Source organism: Gallus gallus, chromosome 4, assembly GCF_016699485.2.
Source record: "Gallus gallus isolate bGalGal1 chromosome 4, bGalGal1.mat.broiler.GRCg7b, whole genome shotgun sequence".
Taxonomy (NCBI): Eukaryota; Metazoa; Chordata; class Aves; order Galliformes; family Phasianidae; genus Gallus; species Gallus gallus.
This window is the reverse complement of record NC_052535.1, coordinates 47850533-47870928: the sequence shown is the minus strand read 5'-3', so window position 1 is coordinate 47870928 and position 20396 is coordinate 47850533. Positions and strand designations below refer to the sequence as shown.

Sequence of the window (20396 nt, the reverse complement as noted above, 5' to 3'; positions counted from 1 at the left end):
GTCCAACAAAGAAAGCCCGGGATCAAAACATATACCTTCTGAAAATGCAAGAGAAGAAGCAAATAGGCCTATTTGGCACACCATGTCATAGCCTTCCATGGCATGACACCAATTACTCCCAGCAAATCACACAGCCCAGTGTCATCCTTGCCCTGCAGCACTTCAGAGGTAACATCCCCTATACAAATTCCTTCTCTGCCACTTCCTGAAGCACCTGAACTCAGCACACAGTCACCAAGTATGCTTTTTACTTCTTTATTTGCTCAGTTATGCTGGCTGGTTTCAGTTCAGCTGCACTGCAACACCTTCAGTTCTGCTAGCCAGAGGTACTCTACCAAAAGCAAACTCACCTCATTCCCAAACCCACCTTGTGTTGTGTGCATATGGGCATGCCTGCTGTTGGGAATGGGAAAAAAGATGAGGCTTCAAAGCCAAAGGCTCACATGGGCATATCCTTATTCACTGGGATGAGAAGTTCACAAACAGAGCCCACGTTTAACAGCAGAACAGCAGGAATTTGGTATATGAGCATAACAGAAGGCAGCGCCTTGTTAAACAGGTACAATTTAAACACTCAACTAAAAGCAAAGGGTGAAAAGAAAGACGACAAGCGTATGTCACCAGACTCTAAGTTGCATTTTCAGGAACAAAATTCAAGTAATTTCTTGTGGGCAGCTGGCTGACAAAGCCATACAAAGGCATTTAAGCTAACTTGAATCATCTGCGTGGTCTGCTCAACAGAAAGAGAAACATATCCAAGTACTCCTCCAGCCTTTCTGAAAACAATGGCTTGGGCAGCACTGCTTTATTCAGGGTCATCTGCCCCCATAGGTAACAACACCCTCACGTATCTCTTTTGGCTTTGTATCTTCTCAGTGACTTGCCAAAACCAGCTCTCGCCTTGCTACGTGCATTTTAGCAGGCTGGAAACACACTGGGGAAGGGAAGATTTCCCCGCTGCCCAGAAGACATGCCAAGAGTGCAGTTTTGCAGAGAAAGGAGACTAAAGCATTTAATAAATGTAAGCTGGCGAACTAGTGAATCAGTCAATTGAACGTTTCAAAAACATTCAGAGAAGCCTGGTATTTTCCAAATGAAATGTTTTTCTTTTTTTGTTTCTCAAGAGTGGTTTGTATGAAAGCTGACTTTGACTCTCTTATGATGTCATCTTTTCATTAGAGTAGAAACTAAAATAAATAGTTCGGAAAAAGCACATCTGAGTTGTAACAAAATATTTCACTGCCTCTGACCCAGGAGTCCAAAAAATGTAATTTTTCTTGTTCTTTTTTTGGTTGTTTCCTGAAAGAATGGACTGATGTGTTTCTGGTCAACCTTAATCTTTATGTTTTTTCCCCACTTGCCGTCCATGCAGCTTTCGCTGCTCCCATCCCACAGGATAGGGCAGGGAGCTGTGCCCGCGCCCACTCTGCCTCTTGAAAGCAGCCAACTTATCTTTTTGTTCACAAATCCCATAAATTGAGACCCCTGGCTTCTCAGTCTTCATATATTGGACTTCAGACCACCCTGCAGAGAGAGCATGGCCAAGTCTCCAGAAGTACTGCAGTGCCTTGGCTATCAGGGTGTACAGGTTTATCCAGGGCACCAACTATGTGGTTAGAGATGAATCTTTTCCTATGTGTCCATTTAAAAACAAAGAAACAAACAAAAACACACTGCCTTACTCTAACCATAGTAAGTAACTCATCTCCTTAACTTGAACGTTACTGAAATAACCTTGCTGCACAGATCTGTTTGTAAATTCCTGCTAGCTCTGCACATCATTGAGCATTAACTTATTTATTCCATTTTACTCCCAGGCAAAGAAAATACATTCAAAGCAGGTTTGTATGAGTCAAAGCTCCAGTCATCTCTGTGACTTTTCTTATCAGCATTCAGTACTGCTCTTTACTGTGCTGCGGGCAGATTTTTGAAGTATTTTAAAAAATTCTGGTCTTCCACATGTTCTCTTGTAAATTATTCAAACAATTAATGCCACTATGAAAAGTGAAATCACACACATTTGCTGAAGGACAACAGGTATCTTTGGCATTCTTCCTCGCTCCCTTCAACAAATGCTCTGACGTTCAGATTTATCAAGCTGTGTTCTTATAATAGCCAACAGGATTTAGTTAATAAACTTCAATAAACCTCCCTATTAAATTTCTCTCAAATAGGTTTGTTGTCACTTGCAGCATCTAATCTATTCATTGAGAAGCCATTAATACTGACTTCAGTGAAATGGAATTTCAGCAAATGAGATTGTTAAGCTCTGGGCCATCTTCTGCGAAATGAAACATCCCATGCTTTTATGCAGAGACAGGGCAGGAAAAGTAGCTCTTTTTCCCTCCTTTCTCATGGGATGATTTCAGATGATAAGCCTCAGATGGATTATAATCTGCAGGCCATGTTCAAAACACACCGCTAATCAATTTATAAATGTTTGCCATGGGACATAGGCCATCATTTCACTAATTCCTTCTCAGCTGCTTGGAGCAGAAGTACATTCCCCAGATGGGACATTTCTTTTTACCACTACTGCTCCTTCAAAGAGTTTATGGTTCTCTATACCTTGACTACACAAAGGTGCATTATGGCTCTTTGTTCCCCTTTATACTTACTGCTCACCAGATGCAAGTTCTTAACCAAGACATGTGGGGAGCCATGCCTATGGTGGAACCTGGCCTGTACCTGCAAGAGTCTGTATAAGCAGCCATGCTTTCTTCCTTCCTCCACAGTCATCATGCTAAGACTGCTCTGCAGCAATACTCTGCTGGATCTAATAGTCCCCAAAGCCTGCTCTGATTTCAGAAATTGCTTTGCCCTTACTTTTCCTCTTTAAATCTGATCCACCTAATGACTGAACTTCCAATTATATGGCTGTCAATCCTAAAATCAAAGCCAGTTCATAATATCTCCCAGAGGAAGAATGCCACGTCACTCACTGAAATCACTGCAACAAATCTCAGCTAACTCTGTCCCAGGCAGCAGAGAGGCAAAATAAACCAGAAGACAATCAGCAGTGGGATTCATTTCACACGTAGGCAGAAATATGAGTTAAATTCCCTAAGTTTTGATCCCTGATGCAGAAAATCATATTTTTCCTGGCATATGTAAGGCTGATTGAAAAAAAAAAAACAACCCACAAGCCATGAACAACAGAAAAGAAAAAAAAAAAGTCAAGGCAATTGCTAGTCCAAAAGAATACTGCATTTTCCTTACAAATAGAAAATATTCATTTGCTTACAGCTACCTGGAAATCATCTCTACTTCATATATGATTATCAGGATGGTTCATTTCGAGGCCAGATGCTGACATTTAGTTAAACCAACAGCCACTTAGCAGGGCTGCAGAGATTTATGCCTTGCACACAGCAACCCCTCCAGGCTGACTCAGTGCACGTGGACTACTCCAGCCAAATTTGTGATCTGTCTGGGTGTGGGACCCAGGCACTGGTACTCGTGGGGTCAGGGAAAAATCAGGGGGTGATATATATGCTCTGTAATGGTTACAGTGAGGGCATAGAGAAGCAGGGGACACAGGGAACAAAGCCAAAGATGTAAAACTTAGGCAGTTTCATCAGGAAAATGCCGGTGGCAGTGAGATGGTAAAGAAACAGCCACCCACACTGGGCAAAATGGAAATTTTAGAGTCCTGACATAAATTAACCTTCTGAAATTCCCGTGCTATTCCCCTTGTTGTGAGCATTGGCACACATGGCATTTGCAGTACTGGAAATGCAAGTGCTCTTGAGCATTGCCTTCCCCAGAGAGGGAGCAGAAGCCACAGCACTTGAGAAACTGTAGCTAGATGAAATGCTAGAACAGAGCCTGCAGGCTTGCTCTGGATTAGTGGAGAGATGCCTCAGGGGACTCTCAACCTGCTTCTTGCCCTTTGACTTTCACCAAACATCCAAGGGACACATAAGCACCTCAGAAAAACACTACTCTGCTCTCAAGAGGCAGCCTCAACTGAAAAGAAACAGAAATGAAACTGCTAATCATACTCCTGAGGCCGGAGGAGAGCAGGTTCATATTGCTGTTGCTGCTTGTGGCCAAATCAGCTACCTCCAGGCTCCAGGACTGCTGAATCCCCTGCAACAAAACCTAGCCTTCCCAAGGCTGGGAGCTTTGCTAGACGCTGGGAAGGGAAATGCTCAAAAGCAGAGCCTGCTGCGTCCCATGGGCTGGTGTAGCAGAACACACCTGATGGCTCAGCAGTGGTGAGTAAGGCCAGTATCAAGCACAGACACTCTGCAGAAAGGCTGGGCTCTGGGGGGAAAGTGCTACGCCTTTGGTTTAAAGCAGTGATGATGATGAAATGCACATTGGCAGACGATGGTCTCCAAATGGTCACTGAGGCTGCAGCTTATACCACGGTCATCCTAGGCTCAGCTTTGGAAAGTCCTCTATGCTTCCCTCCAGAAGACCCTGACAACCACTAAATACGGAGTGCAAAAAAAGAAAAAAAAAATGGAAAGAAAGCAGTATTCATTCTCTAATGCCTTTAAGCCTGAACAAGAGTCACTGGTGTTGCTCAGAGCAAGTAAGAGCTGTTTAGCCAGAATGTGACATATCAGTGGATGGCGCCCTCTGAATATCCGATTGAGATGAGTAGAGGTGTTCCTACCTCTCTCAGAGTTCAAGTGCTTGCTATTTGTTTTATATGCAATATAAATTCAGCAGAAATCTGTCTGTCATGCTGGTCACATAAATCCATCAAGGAGAGGACGAGCATCTTGAGATAGACTGACACATGACAACGGCAACGATCCTGCGATCCAAATTTCTACCCACCCTCCACTTTCCCTAGGCACTGACAGCAAAGGGTCAGCTTTGCAAATGGGCTCAGATGAGCAAGTCATTCTTTAAAGTGTATGGAGAAATTACTCTTTATTTAAGCTCCTGAACTGGGGCTGACAGCTCAGATAGAGCACAGCTCTGAAGCCAGAACCAGAAAAATGCTAAACTGGGTTAAGCCATTCCTGAGCAGTTTGTGTTGATTTTGCATTTTGCTCTTTCTTCCCCTCTGCTTGTCTCTCTTTTTAACCACACCAAAAGTCAGACTGTTTTCACTGCTGTAATTCCAAATTACGCCCAACCTACTACACACCAATCCTATGCAGACAGCTAAACAGAAGCATCTTCATCTCGCCATACAGAAGGGAAAAATCTGGGGACTGCAACCCAAACTAGAATCACTTCAGTGCCCCAGTGCAAACCCGCAGCTACCATCTTTTGGAGTGACAGCCTCTGGCCAAGGCAGAATGTCACCTTCTAATGTGTTTTATGAGGAAAAGCTGATTCTGCGAAAAGCTTCCTAAAAATGCAGGCTGGTATGGCCACCTGAAGATAATTTAAAACTTCCCCCCTCTCCCTAAAGCACACACAGTCATCCCTGCTGAGCTAACAGCGCAGATATGGTTTCAGCATGGAAATCACAGCTTAATTATATTTTTGAGTGGGTGGTAGGAATTTGATGGGAGATTTCATTTAGGAAACAATCACGTCTCGGGTTAGAAATCAGGATATTAATGTTCTTCATTTTAATTTTCCTCTCTGACTCAGATTCCCACTGTTTGAATTTGAGCTCAATTTGTTCTGTTCATTATGAAGAAATCCACATGAATTTGACATTAAACTGATTATCTCTGAAAACAGTAGCAATAATTTCCCTTTTTCCTGTGTACGTTTCAGATTATGTCTTTGTGGTTGATATAAAAACGCAGGGGAGAAATAATAAAGCAAAGAGAAATCAAGTACTTATGCTGGAGCACTACTTACAATCTGAGACACGCAATGACACTTAGGCATTTGGGAGGAAAAGGCAAGGGACAGGGACAAAAGAATACCCTCATTTCCATTTCCCGTTTCAGAGCATTTGCGTGGGAAAAATAGGAATGAATATGGCTTTCCTAGCTGGGAAAAAATGACAAATGCACTAATATTGGGGATCCTGAAGCTTCACAATGACTTTTTGATGCTTTTTTTTTTTTTTTCTCTGGCCTTCATACACCCATCCAGCACCTACAGTTCGATAGTGAGTGCAAGTGTGCATCCACCCTCCATAAGCAGACTCCTGAGGCCGAAAGGAACAATTAAATATTTAAGACTCGCCACCCTGCAGCAGGAGTTGCCAGAGGTACCAGATTCCAATCTTGCACCAGCTTATAGGATCTTGATGGCACTGACTCAACTTAATGGCCCCCATAAGCCTCACCTGTGTCCCATAACCCCTGCTCAGCATTGGGCTACCAGGCCTTTCCTTGTGTCTTGGACTGTGGCTGCAGCCCAACTTTCAGCCTTGTCTTTGCCTCCATCCCCTGCTGCTCTGTGCTGGAACCTGGACCTGGTTCATCCTCCCATCTTGTCCAGGGCTGTGGACAGACCCTGTTACCAGCATCCATTTCTGCCTGATGGGTTCAGGCTCTAGGGGACAGTGCCCTACGCCTTTTAGCTGGGCTCCTCTTGTCTCCCAGTTCTTCTTCCCCATGCAGCAGCTCTGTTCCATCTGCTTGCAGAGCTGCATTTCCCTGATGTTCCTGCAATCAAGGAAAAATGGAGCAACATAGGCCACCAACAAATCTCTCCAGGAGATCTCTATGGGTGGGGTTAGCAGGGGCTGTGAGCACTGCCTTCGGGATGAGAGAGCATAGAGTGTGCGCATACTCATGTTTCTACAGGAAGATTTGGATTGGAGTATTAAGCTTTATATTAAACTACTAAACCTGCTCCTAAGGTGCAATTTGCTGCCTAGTTTGGAAGCCAAGATTCAGGGCATTACAGTGGATGAAGGGCATTACAGTGGGAGGACATTTATTTTCCAAATGAGGGAAAAGCCATCAAGATACTGTAAGTGCTTGCCACCAGTGAAGATACAGTTCCCCTTATCTACTAACTTCAATGGATACGTGCAGCTCCAACAGTACATTTTCCTGTATGAAAACACTACCTCATACCATTGACAAAGCTTTCCTTTTTCTCTGCTTTTCTCAAGCCTCACCTAAACAAGAAACACTCCTTCCTTTAGCAGATAACTCATTTTTCCTCTAGAAAAAAATATCAAATCTCCAACTTGAAAACCTGAAAGGTAACAAAGTACCATAGGGTTCATGATGTCTTTTTTCTCTCTCAGCTGTCTCATATCCAGAGAGAGACAGTAATTATTGTTTTACCTCTCACCTAAGACATGGATAAAATCAGCCTGGAGTTGCATTGCTGTTTTGCACTACAACTGCTTGTTTCCAAGTCTGTCTGAGCTACTTGAGTGCTTTTTGACTGTAATGTTCCCAAGGTGCAAACAGACCTGTCCCACATGCTTAGAAGGAGGGCACTTAGATGTCCCCAGAGCTTGGGTCTGTGCCACACCAGCAGAGTTCCAACAGTGTTCACATTTGCAGTGGTCCCTCACAATTTGTTCCTCCTGCCATCAGCACAGTGCTGAGTGACATTCCCTTTCCACCTGCGTGGACTGCACAGGTTCATGAATAGATTTCAAAAGTACAAGTGTAACAGAATTGAAACAACAGTAATGACATTAACTGCTTTTAATCTCTGCTCTTTTTAACAACCCTTTATCCCAACCACCAAAGAATCTCCTGTTACAACCAAGCAGTTATCTACTGTCTTCTCCTGATGAACTTGTTGCTTTCTCTACCTTCTGCTTTTCAGCCTTCAAGGAAGCAAGTTCTAGCAAACATTCCACCCTACAGGCATCTCAGCATAGCCTTTTGGTCCAGTTTTTCAGCATTTTGTCTGAGTGTATGCATCAAGACCTCTTAAACCTCCCAAATACCCTTTAGGCAAAGGAAGACTTCTTGTTTTTCTATTCACAAAGTCATCAGCTTGGTTCAGGTTTTATCCCACTCACTTTTTTTAGCTCACTCTGAAACAGCTTACAGTTATAAGTTCAACAATACTAGTATGCTCAACCCTTGCACTGTCTCTGGCTTGGGCAGGCTGTCCCCCAGATGTTCAACAACCACATCTGGGCTGCTAATACAACACTGCTCTACAGCTCCAGCATTACTTTGCCATGTGGTACTTGTCTGAGCTGAGTACAGCTCTACAGACTTGGCTCAGGTGTAGCAAAGTTTAAATAACTCTGCATCAGACTTAGACATGGGAGTCTGAAGTCAGCTGGAAGCCATGGCATTCATACCACAGCTGCATCAATTCCTAGTCAGGCAAAGAGGATAACAAAATGCAGGCTTGGGGACTGTGCAAACACACTGTTCCACAGTGAATTACAGTCTAGTCATGCCTAACATAAATAAAGGCCAGTCCGTGCTGTGTCACACATGAGATATAGCAGAAGAGAAATGCAGAGAAAAACAGACAACAACACTGAAAGGATCACAAGCACAGGGAGATGAAGAAACTCCCAAAGTAATGCCTGCACTTTTTATCCTGCAGAGATTGGAGTCACAGACAAGCTGGAGAACCACTGAGATGAAGGCATTGAAGCAGTAGGTCCAGCTCAAATTTTCAGTGCTGAGAGAAGCACAAGATGGATGTAAAACAGATGGAAGGAATACTCAGCCAGATCTATGGTGGGAAAAACAGCAAAGTTGCAGAGTTGGAGTGTGAGGAGCAGGAAACCCCATAGATCTTGAAACAGAGTAATTGTCTACAGGGCAGACTAGCATGTTCTTCCTCTGACAGTAGAAGGGGTAGAGCGCTATAACCCCAAACACACGAAGCTATGATGAGCAGCAAGGGGGAATGGAGCCTGAAACAGTTTGGACTAGTCCGTAACTGGAAGTTGCCTTCAGTAGATACCTGAAATGATCATGTATGTCTTGGCAGTCAAGAATAAGTATGGGTTTCATTACAGAACGCATTACATCAGGCGAGTTTGGGAATATGCTGGAAATTCCCAATGGGATGAATGAGAATAACATCATGCAGAAGGTGCAAAAACAATATCATGGCCCATGACATCTGCAGGGGAAGAAGGGAGCAGATGAAAGAGGGGCTGGAGCTGAAAAAAAGCTGCAAAGAATGTGACATCTGCTAAATCAGAAGAAACAGCTATGTGTCTAAAGGAGGGATGTGCCGTACAAGCACGGTATTCCAGTCTGACACCCATGAGGTTCATGGAAGAAGGAGAAAAGCAGATGAAGTCGGACAGCAAATGCTAATCGTAATACAGGAAAAAGGACAGCAAGGGCAGACTTGCCTGGGACATCAGCAAGCAGCAGGTGGATGTCAGTACTGAGAGTGTGACCAGGGAAAAAAGGTTTAGATGAGCAAGTACCCCAGTTAGAGGCTGTGTCACTGCTGTCTGCTTTCATAACAGGAGCATGAAAGGTCAGTACCAGCCTAGGAAATGGAGGAGTGGAGTCAAGCCAGGAGCTGGAGGACAGGATGATTCTCGGGAGAAAGGATCATTTTCTCTCTGCTTTAGAAACTGGGCCATTGACTGAAGGCTCTGGGAAAAATACCTGTGCACAAAGAATGTATAATTTGGGATTATATAGTTTCATGTAGAAGGTATCTAGGCTGGGAGGGCTGGAGAGAAATTTCTGAAAGAGTACACAAGCCTGCTGTATCAACCTCAGGTAGGGAAAGACACCAACCATATAATTCAAGACTCGTACTTGATTCCTATGAGCTTTAATTGCACACTTGTAAATAAAACATTAATGAAATGTCTCCTTTAAAGCTTGATATATATTAAAATATTAAGAGGAAGACAAGAACTGTGAAAACCACATTGCCCTACTGGTCTGTTCAGTCTTCAACTCTCCTGAGGGAGAGATTGAAGAAACAACTTATACTTTATGCAAAGCCTTAGGACCATGGACATTTCTTTCCAGGCAGAATAAAAAGGATAAAGTGTGAAATATCTGGGGTCCTCTGCAGCAGGATTTCTGTTGATGTCAGGTGTATTTTCCTCACAGAACTGACCACCTGCTGCTTCAGAGACACTGACTCCCAGATAAATGTTTTAACCTCCATTTTGCAGAACTATCTACCAAAAAAAAAACAAAAAAAAAACCAAAAAAAACACCAACCCAACAAACAGAAACAATAAATTTTGTGCCTGCTTGTGTGAAAAAGAGGAAGGGTGCCGCCATATAATAGCACAACTTATTCAAGACATTTAAACATCCCACCACAAAGCATCCCTTTGAAGACAGTTACCAGGCTATTTCTGCAGTCTGTGGAGAGATGCAGGCCCCTCTGGGTGATTCATCTCATGTGATGGCACACAACAGAAATAGCTGGATAAAATCCACTTTGAAGATGCCTCCCCCAGCAGTTCTTTTCCCAACCGACCTTTAAATAACAGGTACATCTAAACGTGGGCTCTTGCCACACTGGGTTGGAGACTACCCACTTAAAACTTCTTCACAGCTTTCCCAATTTACAGCCATACTCCCATCTTTGCACGAAAAAAGCCAAAACTGAAAAAGGAGACGCCTTTCTTCTGCCAACAAGCCCAAGATGCTGTTTGCTAAACCATTTCCCTTTGTAGCCTCAGCTGCACTGGAGAACAACGAAAATTCTGTGCTAACTAAAGGAGTGAACAGTTCATGCATAACACATTCTGGTTCGCTGCTGAGATAGATGGCAGAGGGGAACGGTGGTTCTCTCTGTAACCTTTGTACAACTGATCCCCCACTAAATTAGCCCCAGAGAAGCCTGTTTGTAGCAAAGATGGAGAGAGATGCAAGGGCAATGCACACAGTTAAATCAATATGAACAGAGGCATTTGCAGTAATGGCATCTTATGGTCATCTTTATCAACAAATCTCCGGTGCAAAATGAAACTACACTAGCACAAACACCTTTGGAGTGGGTCGAGGGATAAAAGTACACCTCCATGTTAACTACGCTGCCTTCCTTTTTGCACTGATCTGGGAATATATATATAATGTTAAAAAAAAATTAATCATATACACTAAGCTCCCCTGCACTCTACAGTCAATATTACTAACAGCACAGTCAAAATTCTCAAAGCCTAACCTTACACTGTTACACAGACAAAACCCATCCTAAAATCAGTGGGAGTAATGGGTGAATAAAGAATGGAAAAGAACCGAAGTCCCAATTCAACTCTCAATTGATCTGTTTGGTGTGACCATCAGCAATGGAAACACTTTACATTTTCACCGCCATGATAACAGCTGGGCTCAGTAATCCAAATTCTGCCCCCTCTTAATTCCAGCATAAACTGGGTAGAGACGCAAAACAGAATTTAACATCAAGGTTAAGCCATAAAGTAATTGGACTAACCTGGAAACAAACCAGTCTCTGAGGTTTTTTTTTCCCCCTCTTACTGTCATTTTCCCATAACTGACTGAAAAGACTTTTTTTTTTAAAAACAAGTTCAGATTTCCTCTAGTGCCAGGCATCACATTGTGTTTGGCCTGCCTCTATTTCTGTATGTCTCTGATAGCCGTTCCTCCACAGATGTCTATATAAAGTTCACATTAGTCAGTTCCTCAAACTAGGTATGAACATCAGTGCAGACGATTTTGTTCCAAGCACACAGCTTTTCTTACGTATGTGCTCTGCTGTTCATTTCTGCTTCCACAAAGACGGCAGAATTGCTATGTACCCAGAGCAATCACAATGCCTGTGATGCTTAACGCAGAGAGTACACTGTCATAACGGCCCATTTTCACCATCAGCAATGAGGCCTGACACCACAACAGCTTATGGCAGTTTGCTGGGGGAACGTGGAGGTTTTGGCTTTTTGGCTATGGGGTTTTTGCTCTTTTTTAACCCATTTTCCTAATTCCCTTCCAGAAATTACATTCCTTGAAAATGCATGTATAAAATTAAATGAAGAAAAGAAAACAGGAAACAACCAGCACAAAACCTCCTCCCAGTTAACATTTCTTGTGTAAACGAATAGGGTCTGGCACCATCTGAAGTGAGGAAAAAAGGGGCAATATATTTAAGACTCGTTACAGCCATCACAAGAGTTAGAGATACAAAAAAAAAAACCAAACCAAACCAAAACAAAACCAAAGTTTATAATTACCTCTGTTGAGTGAAGCTGAACTGTTTATATCTCCAGTAATAAAGGAAGACTCGGACTGCTTTCGAACTGTGTCGTTCCACATCCTACGAATCCGGCTCTGAAGAGGGATTGAACCACAACAGGTAATGAATTTTTAGCAGCTGCAGATAGGTTTCTTTCTGCCTCACTAAAGATGGGCTATTGGTGTGCCTAGCTCAGGATGAGACTTGTTTCTATCCAGCTGTAAGCAAGCAGTTGTTGTTTGGTTATAACCATCTTGTGCATTACCAGACACTGCCTGCTTCACTTCATAACACAAACCCCTCTCTCAAATAAGAAGTGCCTAATAGGATTGCTCACTTTGCTTCATCTTAATTAAAAACAAGCAATAGAAATCATATGTGAGAGGAACCCAAACCTGTGCAAGCTCAAGATTTACCAATATTGCACGAAATAACTGAAAAATAACTCACACACAGAAGCATGCACATTTCCCATATTACCTAGGATAGTCTGTGTCAATTTTCTGCAAAGCATAACAGAACAGTTGATTTGTTTCTTGGTGTCCCTGAACATGTGGAAGTTTTGTATAGCTACTATCCATCTTGGGAAATATAGGTAAAAAAAAAATCCACAGCAAATGAGTAACTTGTATTCCCCTGCTGAAAAATCTGTGATGACTTCGCTATCAGTGTTATAGCTTCTGCTGCTGGGGAAACACAGTCCTGAATGTGATGGCCTTCTGTTTTGTTTCTCAGACACGAAGCAGAGCATTTACTTCTGTGGCTCTTACACCACTGCCTTGTTCCTTCCCAACTAAGCCTTTCAAAAAAAATCCAAAATCAGCTGTGCACATCTTGTGAACACTCCTGCTGCAGACCCATGCCTCATTTCACAGGGTATGATGGATGTATCCCACAGCTACATGAAGGGGCTGCTAGGCCATCTTGGAGATCCAGAATGCTGTTTGCCACTGTGACAGACCATGTTTCTCCTAATCACTGAAAAGCCAGTGCTTGCCACAGGGGGGTCTTAGTCATGTGAGATCCTCCAGGGCTCACTCACTTGGTCACAGCTCCTTCTCCACTCATTAACCATGTACTAATGGCATCTCCTAAGCATGCATTAGCCCTCTATCATTGAACCAGAATGTAACATGTGGCCCGTGCACTTTTATAGCAGTTCTTTTTCACCTGGACATTTAATCTATTGCATTCCTCTGACACGATCTATATGGATTAACTATTCTGTACCCTAAGTGCTTTTCAGAGGAAAAAACAAAAGAGATCTAATGAGTTGTGCTCCTCTTGGACTCTTCATAAGTCAAGAGTCAGATATACTCTACAGCGCAAATCTCCATCCACTCTCTTTCTCCCACATGAGGTTTCTCCTGCCTGTGATATGGTTCAAACACTTCCATTCTTTCCAAGAACAAGCTTGTAACAGAAAATAACCAACCACAGTACCTCAAGCAGTCCCTGTGATAAGGGGACTTGCCCTCAGGAGTCAGTGCAGTGCTGAGGCTGCCAAGGAGGAGGCCCACATAAACGTTGCTGGATATAGTATCTTTGTATGTTATTGATTATTGTGGGATTTGATGGCCTACTGGGGAGAAGCTCCATATTCTATTACTGTTATTTGCTCTGTATTACATTCACACCTAAGTAAATGCCAAAGTTGAACTCTTGGATGACATTTTGGAAGCCATCAAAAATAAATGACAATTTACTCCAGGACGTAAATCACAAACTGCGTTTTCCTGGGAGGTTATAAACTGGTATACGCTGCATGTGCTTCATAGTTTAATAGTTAAACTGTCACATATAATTACTTCCATTAGTAATACTGAATAAATTTGTATTTGGTTTCTATTGATTAAGAAGTAAGCTTCTTCATTTTATATGACCCATCCTTCCATAAATCTGTATCTGTACACACAACTTAGCTTGAAAATGACTAAATGTACAAGCTACACAAAATATGAAACTTAGATGACCAAAACATAACAAATCCAGTGACTAAATGTAATAATCTGGTCCCAGTGGCTTACCTTAAGAGATCTACAAACTGAGGAAAATCAAGTGAGGTAATGGAACTGATCAAACCACTGAATGCCATATGGGAGGCCCTTTCACTATGAAGGCTATTGCAGCACTCTTGTAGTTTTTCTTTTTTTATTAAGCAAGAAAAACAGTTGGTTGTTATTTCTGTATGTGGTGATAGCAGTGACAACAATCTTGAGATGGCAATTAAAGGACATGCTGGGTTGTAGTACAGCCAACAAAATGCTCCCAAGCTCCTGATCTCCATGGGGAGCAGGCAGGACAGCTTAGACTCACCTGCCTCTGAATGGCAACTGTGGACTTTTTGTGCTCATTGCAATTATTCAGGAGGTTCTTGGAGAGGCACTAATTGCAAACACATCCCAAGAGAAGCAACCATGTTGAATTCAGTTCTGGGAAAGGGGGAAATCTCTGCAGCTGCAATGGAGGTAGCTCTATGGCAGCTTCTTGGGCTCCTACCAGACTTGCTGGAGGGTGAGGCACAGAAGGAGAGCTTCCCACCCAACATGGAAATTGATACAGAAGTGCCAAGCCTTGGGGCAGGGACAAGAAGCATGGGTTACCTGTGAGCCTGTGGAATATCTTCCAGGTGTCCGTGACCCCGAGGTTTTTCCTGAGCCAATGGAGCTCTCTGTACTTTTCCCACTACAGCAATGTGTGCGCAGGCATTTTCCGTACTCTTTACGTACCTAGCCAAGGAAACAGCAATGGTGGTTAGTGGGCAGCTCCTCCTCCAACCCACAGCCTTAAAATTGTCAACATGGCTGCTGATATTTCCTTGGTGGTTCATTAAAACGATAGCTATTGTGGGGAATGAGCCTATTACACCTTGCAGCTGACTGCTCCTGCAGTGTTAGCTCACCATTTATGAGGGCGTAAGGGACTGCTTTTATCTGGCAAAGCTGCTCATTGACACCAGTCAGTTGTTGCTACCTCTGAGACACATCAAAGGAGCACTGCAGAAACTACAGATACACTATTTATGACTGAAAATTAATATCCTCATAGATTTGATGTAAACTGGCATATTGGCTCATCAAGGTACTAAAAGTTATTGCTTCTGGCAGGGGACTAAAAAGAAAGATTCCAAAAGAAACATATAAGAGCTATTGATTTTTTTTTCAAAAAAAAAAAAAAAAAATTCTTGCAGTTAAACTGAAATTTGAGGAAACCGTACAGCCAGTAGCCCTGGAGACTGTATTCTCAGCCTGTAGGGGCAGCTAGAGCCTGCTTCTCCACAGCACTGTGCAAGCCAGTCATGTTTTAAATGGGCACTGCAGGCAAAACCGGCCACCTCTTCACCTGCAGGAAAGCCATGTCACCTTCTTGGGAACTATGCTGAGCTGTGCCAGTGCAGGAGCTGGGCTTTGACTGAGCTTCATGTCTGCCTAGGTGTGATTTTAATAGGCAATAACACCCAGAAAGTAAATGGCGCTAGGCTGAAAATGAACACGCTGTACTGAAAAACCAAAAGCAGGTCACGTTGCCCATTGATGAAAAAACACAATAATACACACATGGCTAAAACACCAGTTGAGGTTACTTGGAGCGCAGTTAGCTGCGAAAACTCTCCAGACCATCTATGAGCATTTGAAAACTCTGCAGAACAACTGTTTAAACAGCAAATTACAGCTTTTTCATTAGGCTTTTCCTTAAGAGCTTGAGACAAACACAATACCACGAGTGCCCAATACGCTCGAGTGCCTAATCAATCCTTTGCTGAGGGAAAATAATTCAATTGCTTTAATTAGCCACCCACTGCTTGCCTGTCTGCAGCTTTTTGCTGATTTTCTAGTCCATGATAGATAGGAAAGGATTTTTTTTTTCCCCTCTCAAACCACTCCTCTCTCAGCTCTTGGATCGGAGAGATGTATCCCCCCACAGCCAGGTACTGACTGCACTCTCCTCTCCTCTATGCAGCTGTAAATTAGGAGCAACCCCACCGGCATCAGTGGTGGTTTAAGAGCAAAGACTGGCTTGAGGCAGAATGGCACAAGAGATTTGAATGCCTAGTGAGTACCCTGACAACCAAGGAGAGTACAGTGCCATGCTGGGATGCCATGCTAGGTACTGAGGCAGCTTAGTAACATTGACAGATTGGGACTTAGATGTATCCACATGTAAACTCTTCTATATGCTTATCTTGGATATGAAGTCTGGCCTATGAAACCAAGATGTACATCAACAATTATCAGCAGGTTTGCACAGACTGGGAGAGATCTGCACTACTGAGTTCCAGTGGAGAATAAAATGGTTCTTAAAAATATTTATTACTGACTGTCAAAGTTTGTAAACTTGATCTACATATACATGAGGAGATTTTTATTTCTCTTTTTCCAACTGGGGCTTACCTAAGTTATTCCACTGTTACCTCGCAATGTTAATTGGGGCATATTTCAAGTTCCACCAAAAAGCACTGACTGCATGGAAGATTTTCAAAAACCCACATTAGGACTAAGCAATGGAAAAGCTTGTGAACTGTAGCAGAGCATGAGACCTTCTGCTCCCAAAAAAAGTGGGAGAAGCAGCCCCTGATATATACTTTCCCCATTATATACTGCTACAGAAAGGGGTTGTTTCGTGCAAGGACTGCAAATGAAGATGTATAGCCCCATTTCGCTGTGACACACAAGGACCCTCTGGATGCTTGTGGCATCACTTCTGTCTCACACTGGTGTAAGGAAAAGGAGAATCTGGCCATCGGCAGGCAGAGCCCTTCTGCAGGTTTGCTATCGCAAAGCCCTGCAAAGCACAAGTTGCCTTGTGTGCTGCCTCCAACGTGCTCACCGCTAGCGCCCTGGCTGCTGAAATGCCATTGCCACATATCTTCGTTATCACCTCGTTCCCCTGCACCTGCCAGTTTCCACTCTAAATACCACCCTTATTAGGCACACGGAGACAAATCTGCTCGATATGAATTCAGGGCACACGCACAACGCTACGCTGTGGTTGTTAGGCAACAAAACACACTGTTACCACCGCTTTTGCCTCTGGGAACCGTCTGTCTTACCTTTTTCTGGAGGACACAATGGAAAATGAATATAAACATTCCCTGCAGAGAATTGAATATGGTGAAGAGATACGCCATGATGACTGTGCTTTCATTAATATACATGAGTCCAAATGCCCAGGTCAGTCCTAATAGGCAAAGCAGGGCTATCGCACCTATCACCCAGGACCTGTTAGAAGAAACAAAAAAAAAAAAACACAAGAAAGAAAGGGATTGGTCTTTCATCTATAAAACGTGGCACATGTCTGCAAACAGGGAGAGCTTTGGCCATGGTTTTTGCAAAAAGAAAATAGCACATCAATATGAGCTGTAGGGATTTTTGTCTTCACTTGGATGCAGTTTACAAGTCTTCAAGCTTGAGCAAATATACGGAAATGGAAATGTTATGAGAATGGAAATTTATCATAACCAAAGCATCTTTGTAACTGCAATGTTTCTGACTTTTTTTTTTCCATTTGTTTAATGTAAAAGCAGTGTTTATGTATATGACACAATGTAGATGCCGTTTCTGTAAATGGCAGGAAAAAAAAGAAAATAAACCAACCAAAACAACACTGAATGTTGCTTTTTTAATGGCCACTGGTTTGCCTGGGGCAGGAGCGCTAGCTGGATTAGCTTCTTTACAACTACCACCAAGACACATTTACTGCTGCCCTATAGCTGGTCTTCCACATGAATGTAAGCCAGCCAAACTACAACAAGCAGGTACAAGCTCCTTGCAAGGATGCTCTCTAACACTGCTTCACGCTGCTCCATGGTGAAAGAAAATACAGACACACGTATATGCGCTCACACACCATGTCTGCTCCAACAGCAAACACTGTCCCAGTAAGCTTCTGCAAGGACAGACAGCATCCAACTGTCTTTCCACTCTGGGAAATGGTGCCTCTCTACCCCTTGGAGAGGCCAAGGACAGCCAGAGGACCTGGGCCATGGGATTGCTGTTGCATATCATTTTTCAGTTGGATTTTAGGCAGCCTGGGAGGGCAGGAGAAACATTCCATGGTTCCCTGCTAAATAACAGTTATTCATGTGCTAAATTGACTTCTCAGAGGCTGATCTTCCAATACCAGAACAAGAGGTAGTGTGGAAAGCAACATGGGCAGAGTGGGGACCGGCTCCTGCTCCTAACCACCAACCTAAATTTCCAAGTGCTTAGTTATCATGGCTTTATGGGGATGACTGCTGCACAGGGGAGAGAACCAGCTACCGGCTGGGAGACACAGCCAGCAGCCAGCAGCACTGTGAGCATCCCTTTGACCTTTCCCTCATGATCTTGATTTCTTCCTCTTCCCTAGAAACAAGCAGGTACTACATCATAAAAATGAATGTAATGATACCCATCAGTGATGCTCAGTTCTTCACCCCTTCCTCACCATTAACCCTTTGGTTCTCCAAAGCAGATAAGCCTGCAGCCAACCAACACCTCTGCTTCCTTGACTGCCTGAAGCAGCCCCAGCTGCTACCAAAAGGCTCACGGGACAATCTGCCTATGTTTTGGTTCACTGGGATGCTCCAGCCTCGTAGAAACATGAACGGGGTCTGGGAGTATCTCGGTTGTTCTCTCCTATGCAGGGTATGAGGTAGGGGAGAGAAAGATGAAGCAGCAGTAGCTCAGAGGAAAAAGAAGCTCCGTGCAGGGCAGGCCAACAGTCTCCCCTGTTGAGACTCCACAGCAGCTGCAGCTCTGAATCCTCTTGCTTTTAGCAGAGCTTGTTGCAAACAGAAGCACACTCCTGTTCTATTAATGTTTACTGTTGTTTTTCTTTAGGTATTAGAATGAAAATGCAGTGATATTTCTTCCACTGGAGTTTATAAAATATGTATTTTCTGAGCACATGGCCAGAAGAATTTCCCAAGGTAACTGCTTACTTAGGCAGCTCTTTAAAAATCACTATTATGTATCTATCAGACCAGAACAGCTCCTTTGAAGCATTTCCAGCCAATCCTGCTAATAAATATTTAGCATGATGCAAATTGAAAATATATGCTCAAAATCCTTCGGAAAGGTAGACACTAGATAACGTTTACAGCATTCGCCACTTGGTATATTTTTCTCCCTGAGATTCTACCATCAGTGAGAGCACATTATAATCTTAATAGCATGCCAACTTTAAAAATACAAATCTTTTTATGTTCTTGATAAAAAAAAAACAAAAAACCAAAAAACCACAAAACAAAAAACACCAAAAAAAAAAATGAAGTGGAAAATACTGTTTTTTTTTTTTTTTTTTTCCTCTCCCTTCTCTTTCTCACCATGATTAAAAGGTTCCTCCATTTACAAAGACTTTTAAAAACGATCCACGGGATATCAGGAAACTATTCTGCCCTGCACTGCAGCCAACTCTTGAACCCGATTAAAGAGCCTTTGGCTGCAGACGTGTGAAACAATTATTGAGCAATGAGAGTGGAAATATGCTACCTTCAGTGATGGAAAGGAATCTTTGGGTTAGAAGACCCTCAACAGTGCAAACTGTACGAGATACAGGATTGTGCTTCAGAAAACAGACCTGGAGATAAAGAGGGCATGGAGATTACTTTGAATGGCTCCATCCCATGCCCGCAGAAAAAAGAATCAAGAAATGAAATAGAATATGGGAATGATGCTGCAGGAATGAACACAAAGGACTCTTCACCAGAAGAACAAACTGAAAGTCTACTGCAAAGTTGGTCAGCTTTTATTTTGTGTTACTGTGCTTTGCTTTTGCCTTGGTTGCAGGAGAGAAAGCACGGATGCCCTAAGGCATGTAATTTCTGAGCATTTTTGGCTTGCTTTGCAGGGTTTTTTTTTGGTGTGGCTTGTTTGCGGTTTTTGTTTTTCTTTGTACAGACTTGCTGTTGGTTTTCCACAATTCCTCTTTTCCATAGTGCAATTTTGTAACAATAAAGAAACAAACATATAATGTTTTGGTATAATTGAAAATTAGAGACAATTGGGTACTCCACTGTGGAAGGACGTTATCCGCTGAATACAGATTAGTTTGCATTGCACCCATCAACCAGAATGGGAATCGTGTGGGTTACCACTCATGCACTTTTCTGAAAATTGTCTTCCGTATTTACATTACCACAAGGCACTCTCAGTGCTGGAGCACAGTGGACCGGAAGGTTGCTGTTGGTATAACAAGTCTGTATTAAACACCATTACTTCAGAATATTATCTTGAATTCAAGTAACGCCCAATCAAAGAATATACAGCCAATATAGTGGCAATCAGTTGGCAATACATATGCAGCACATTTACTCTGCATGTTAGCTGTATGCCTGGCCATTTTTCTGCACAGTTTGCTCTTCTGCCTCAAATGCGAATGACAGAAGCTTTAATGATTTTTCAATATTGATCTGACAG

At 42.9% G+C, this 20396-nt stretch overlaps 1 protein-coding gene across 29 annotated transcripts in view; it reads right to left on the bottom strand.

Annotated features, from left to right (window-relative positions):
• ADGRL3 (adhesion G protein-coupled receptor L3) overlaps nucleotides 1-20396 on the bottom strand; it is a 493084-nt gene that overhangs the window by 19597 nt on the left and 453091 nt on the right. For all 29 annotated transcript variants that reach the window (XM_015276460.4, XM_015276462.4, XM_025149811.3 and 26 more), the window contains 3 exons: nucleotides 17048-17216; nucleotides 14601-14726; nucleotides 11996-12092 (listed from right to left, as the gene is read on the bottom strand). In XM_015276460.4, coding sequence (XP_015131946.2) covers nucleotides 11996-12092; nucleotides 14601-14726; nucleotides 17048-17216 — 392 coding nt within the window. The remainder of the gene's footprint in view (nucleotides 1-11995; nucleotides 12093-14600; nucleotides 14727-17047; nucleotides 17217-20396) is intronic.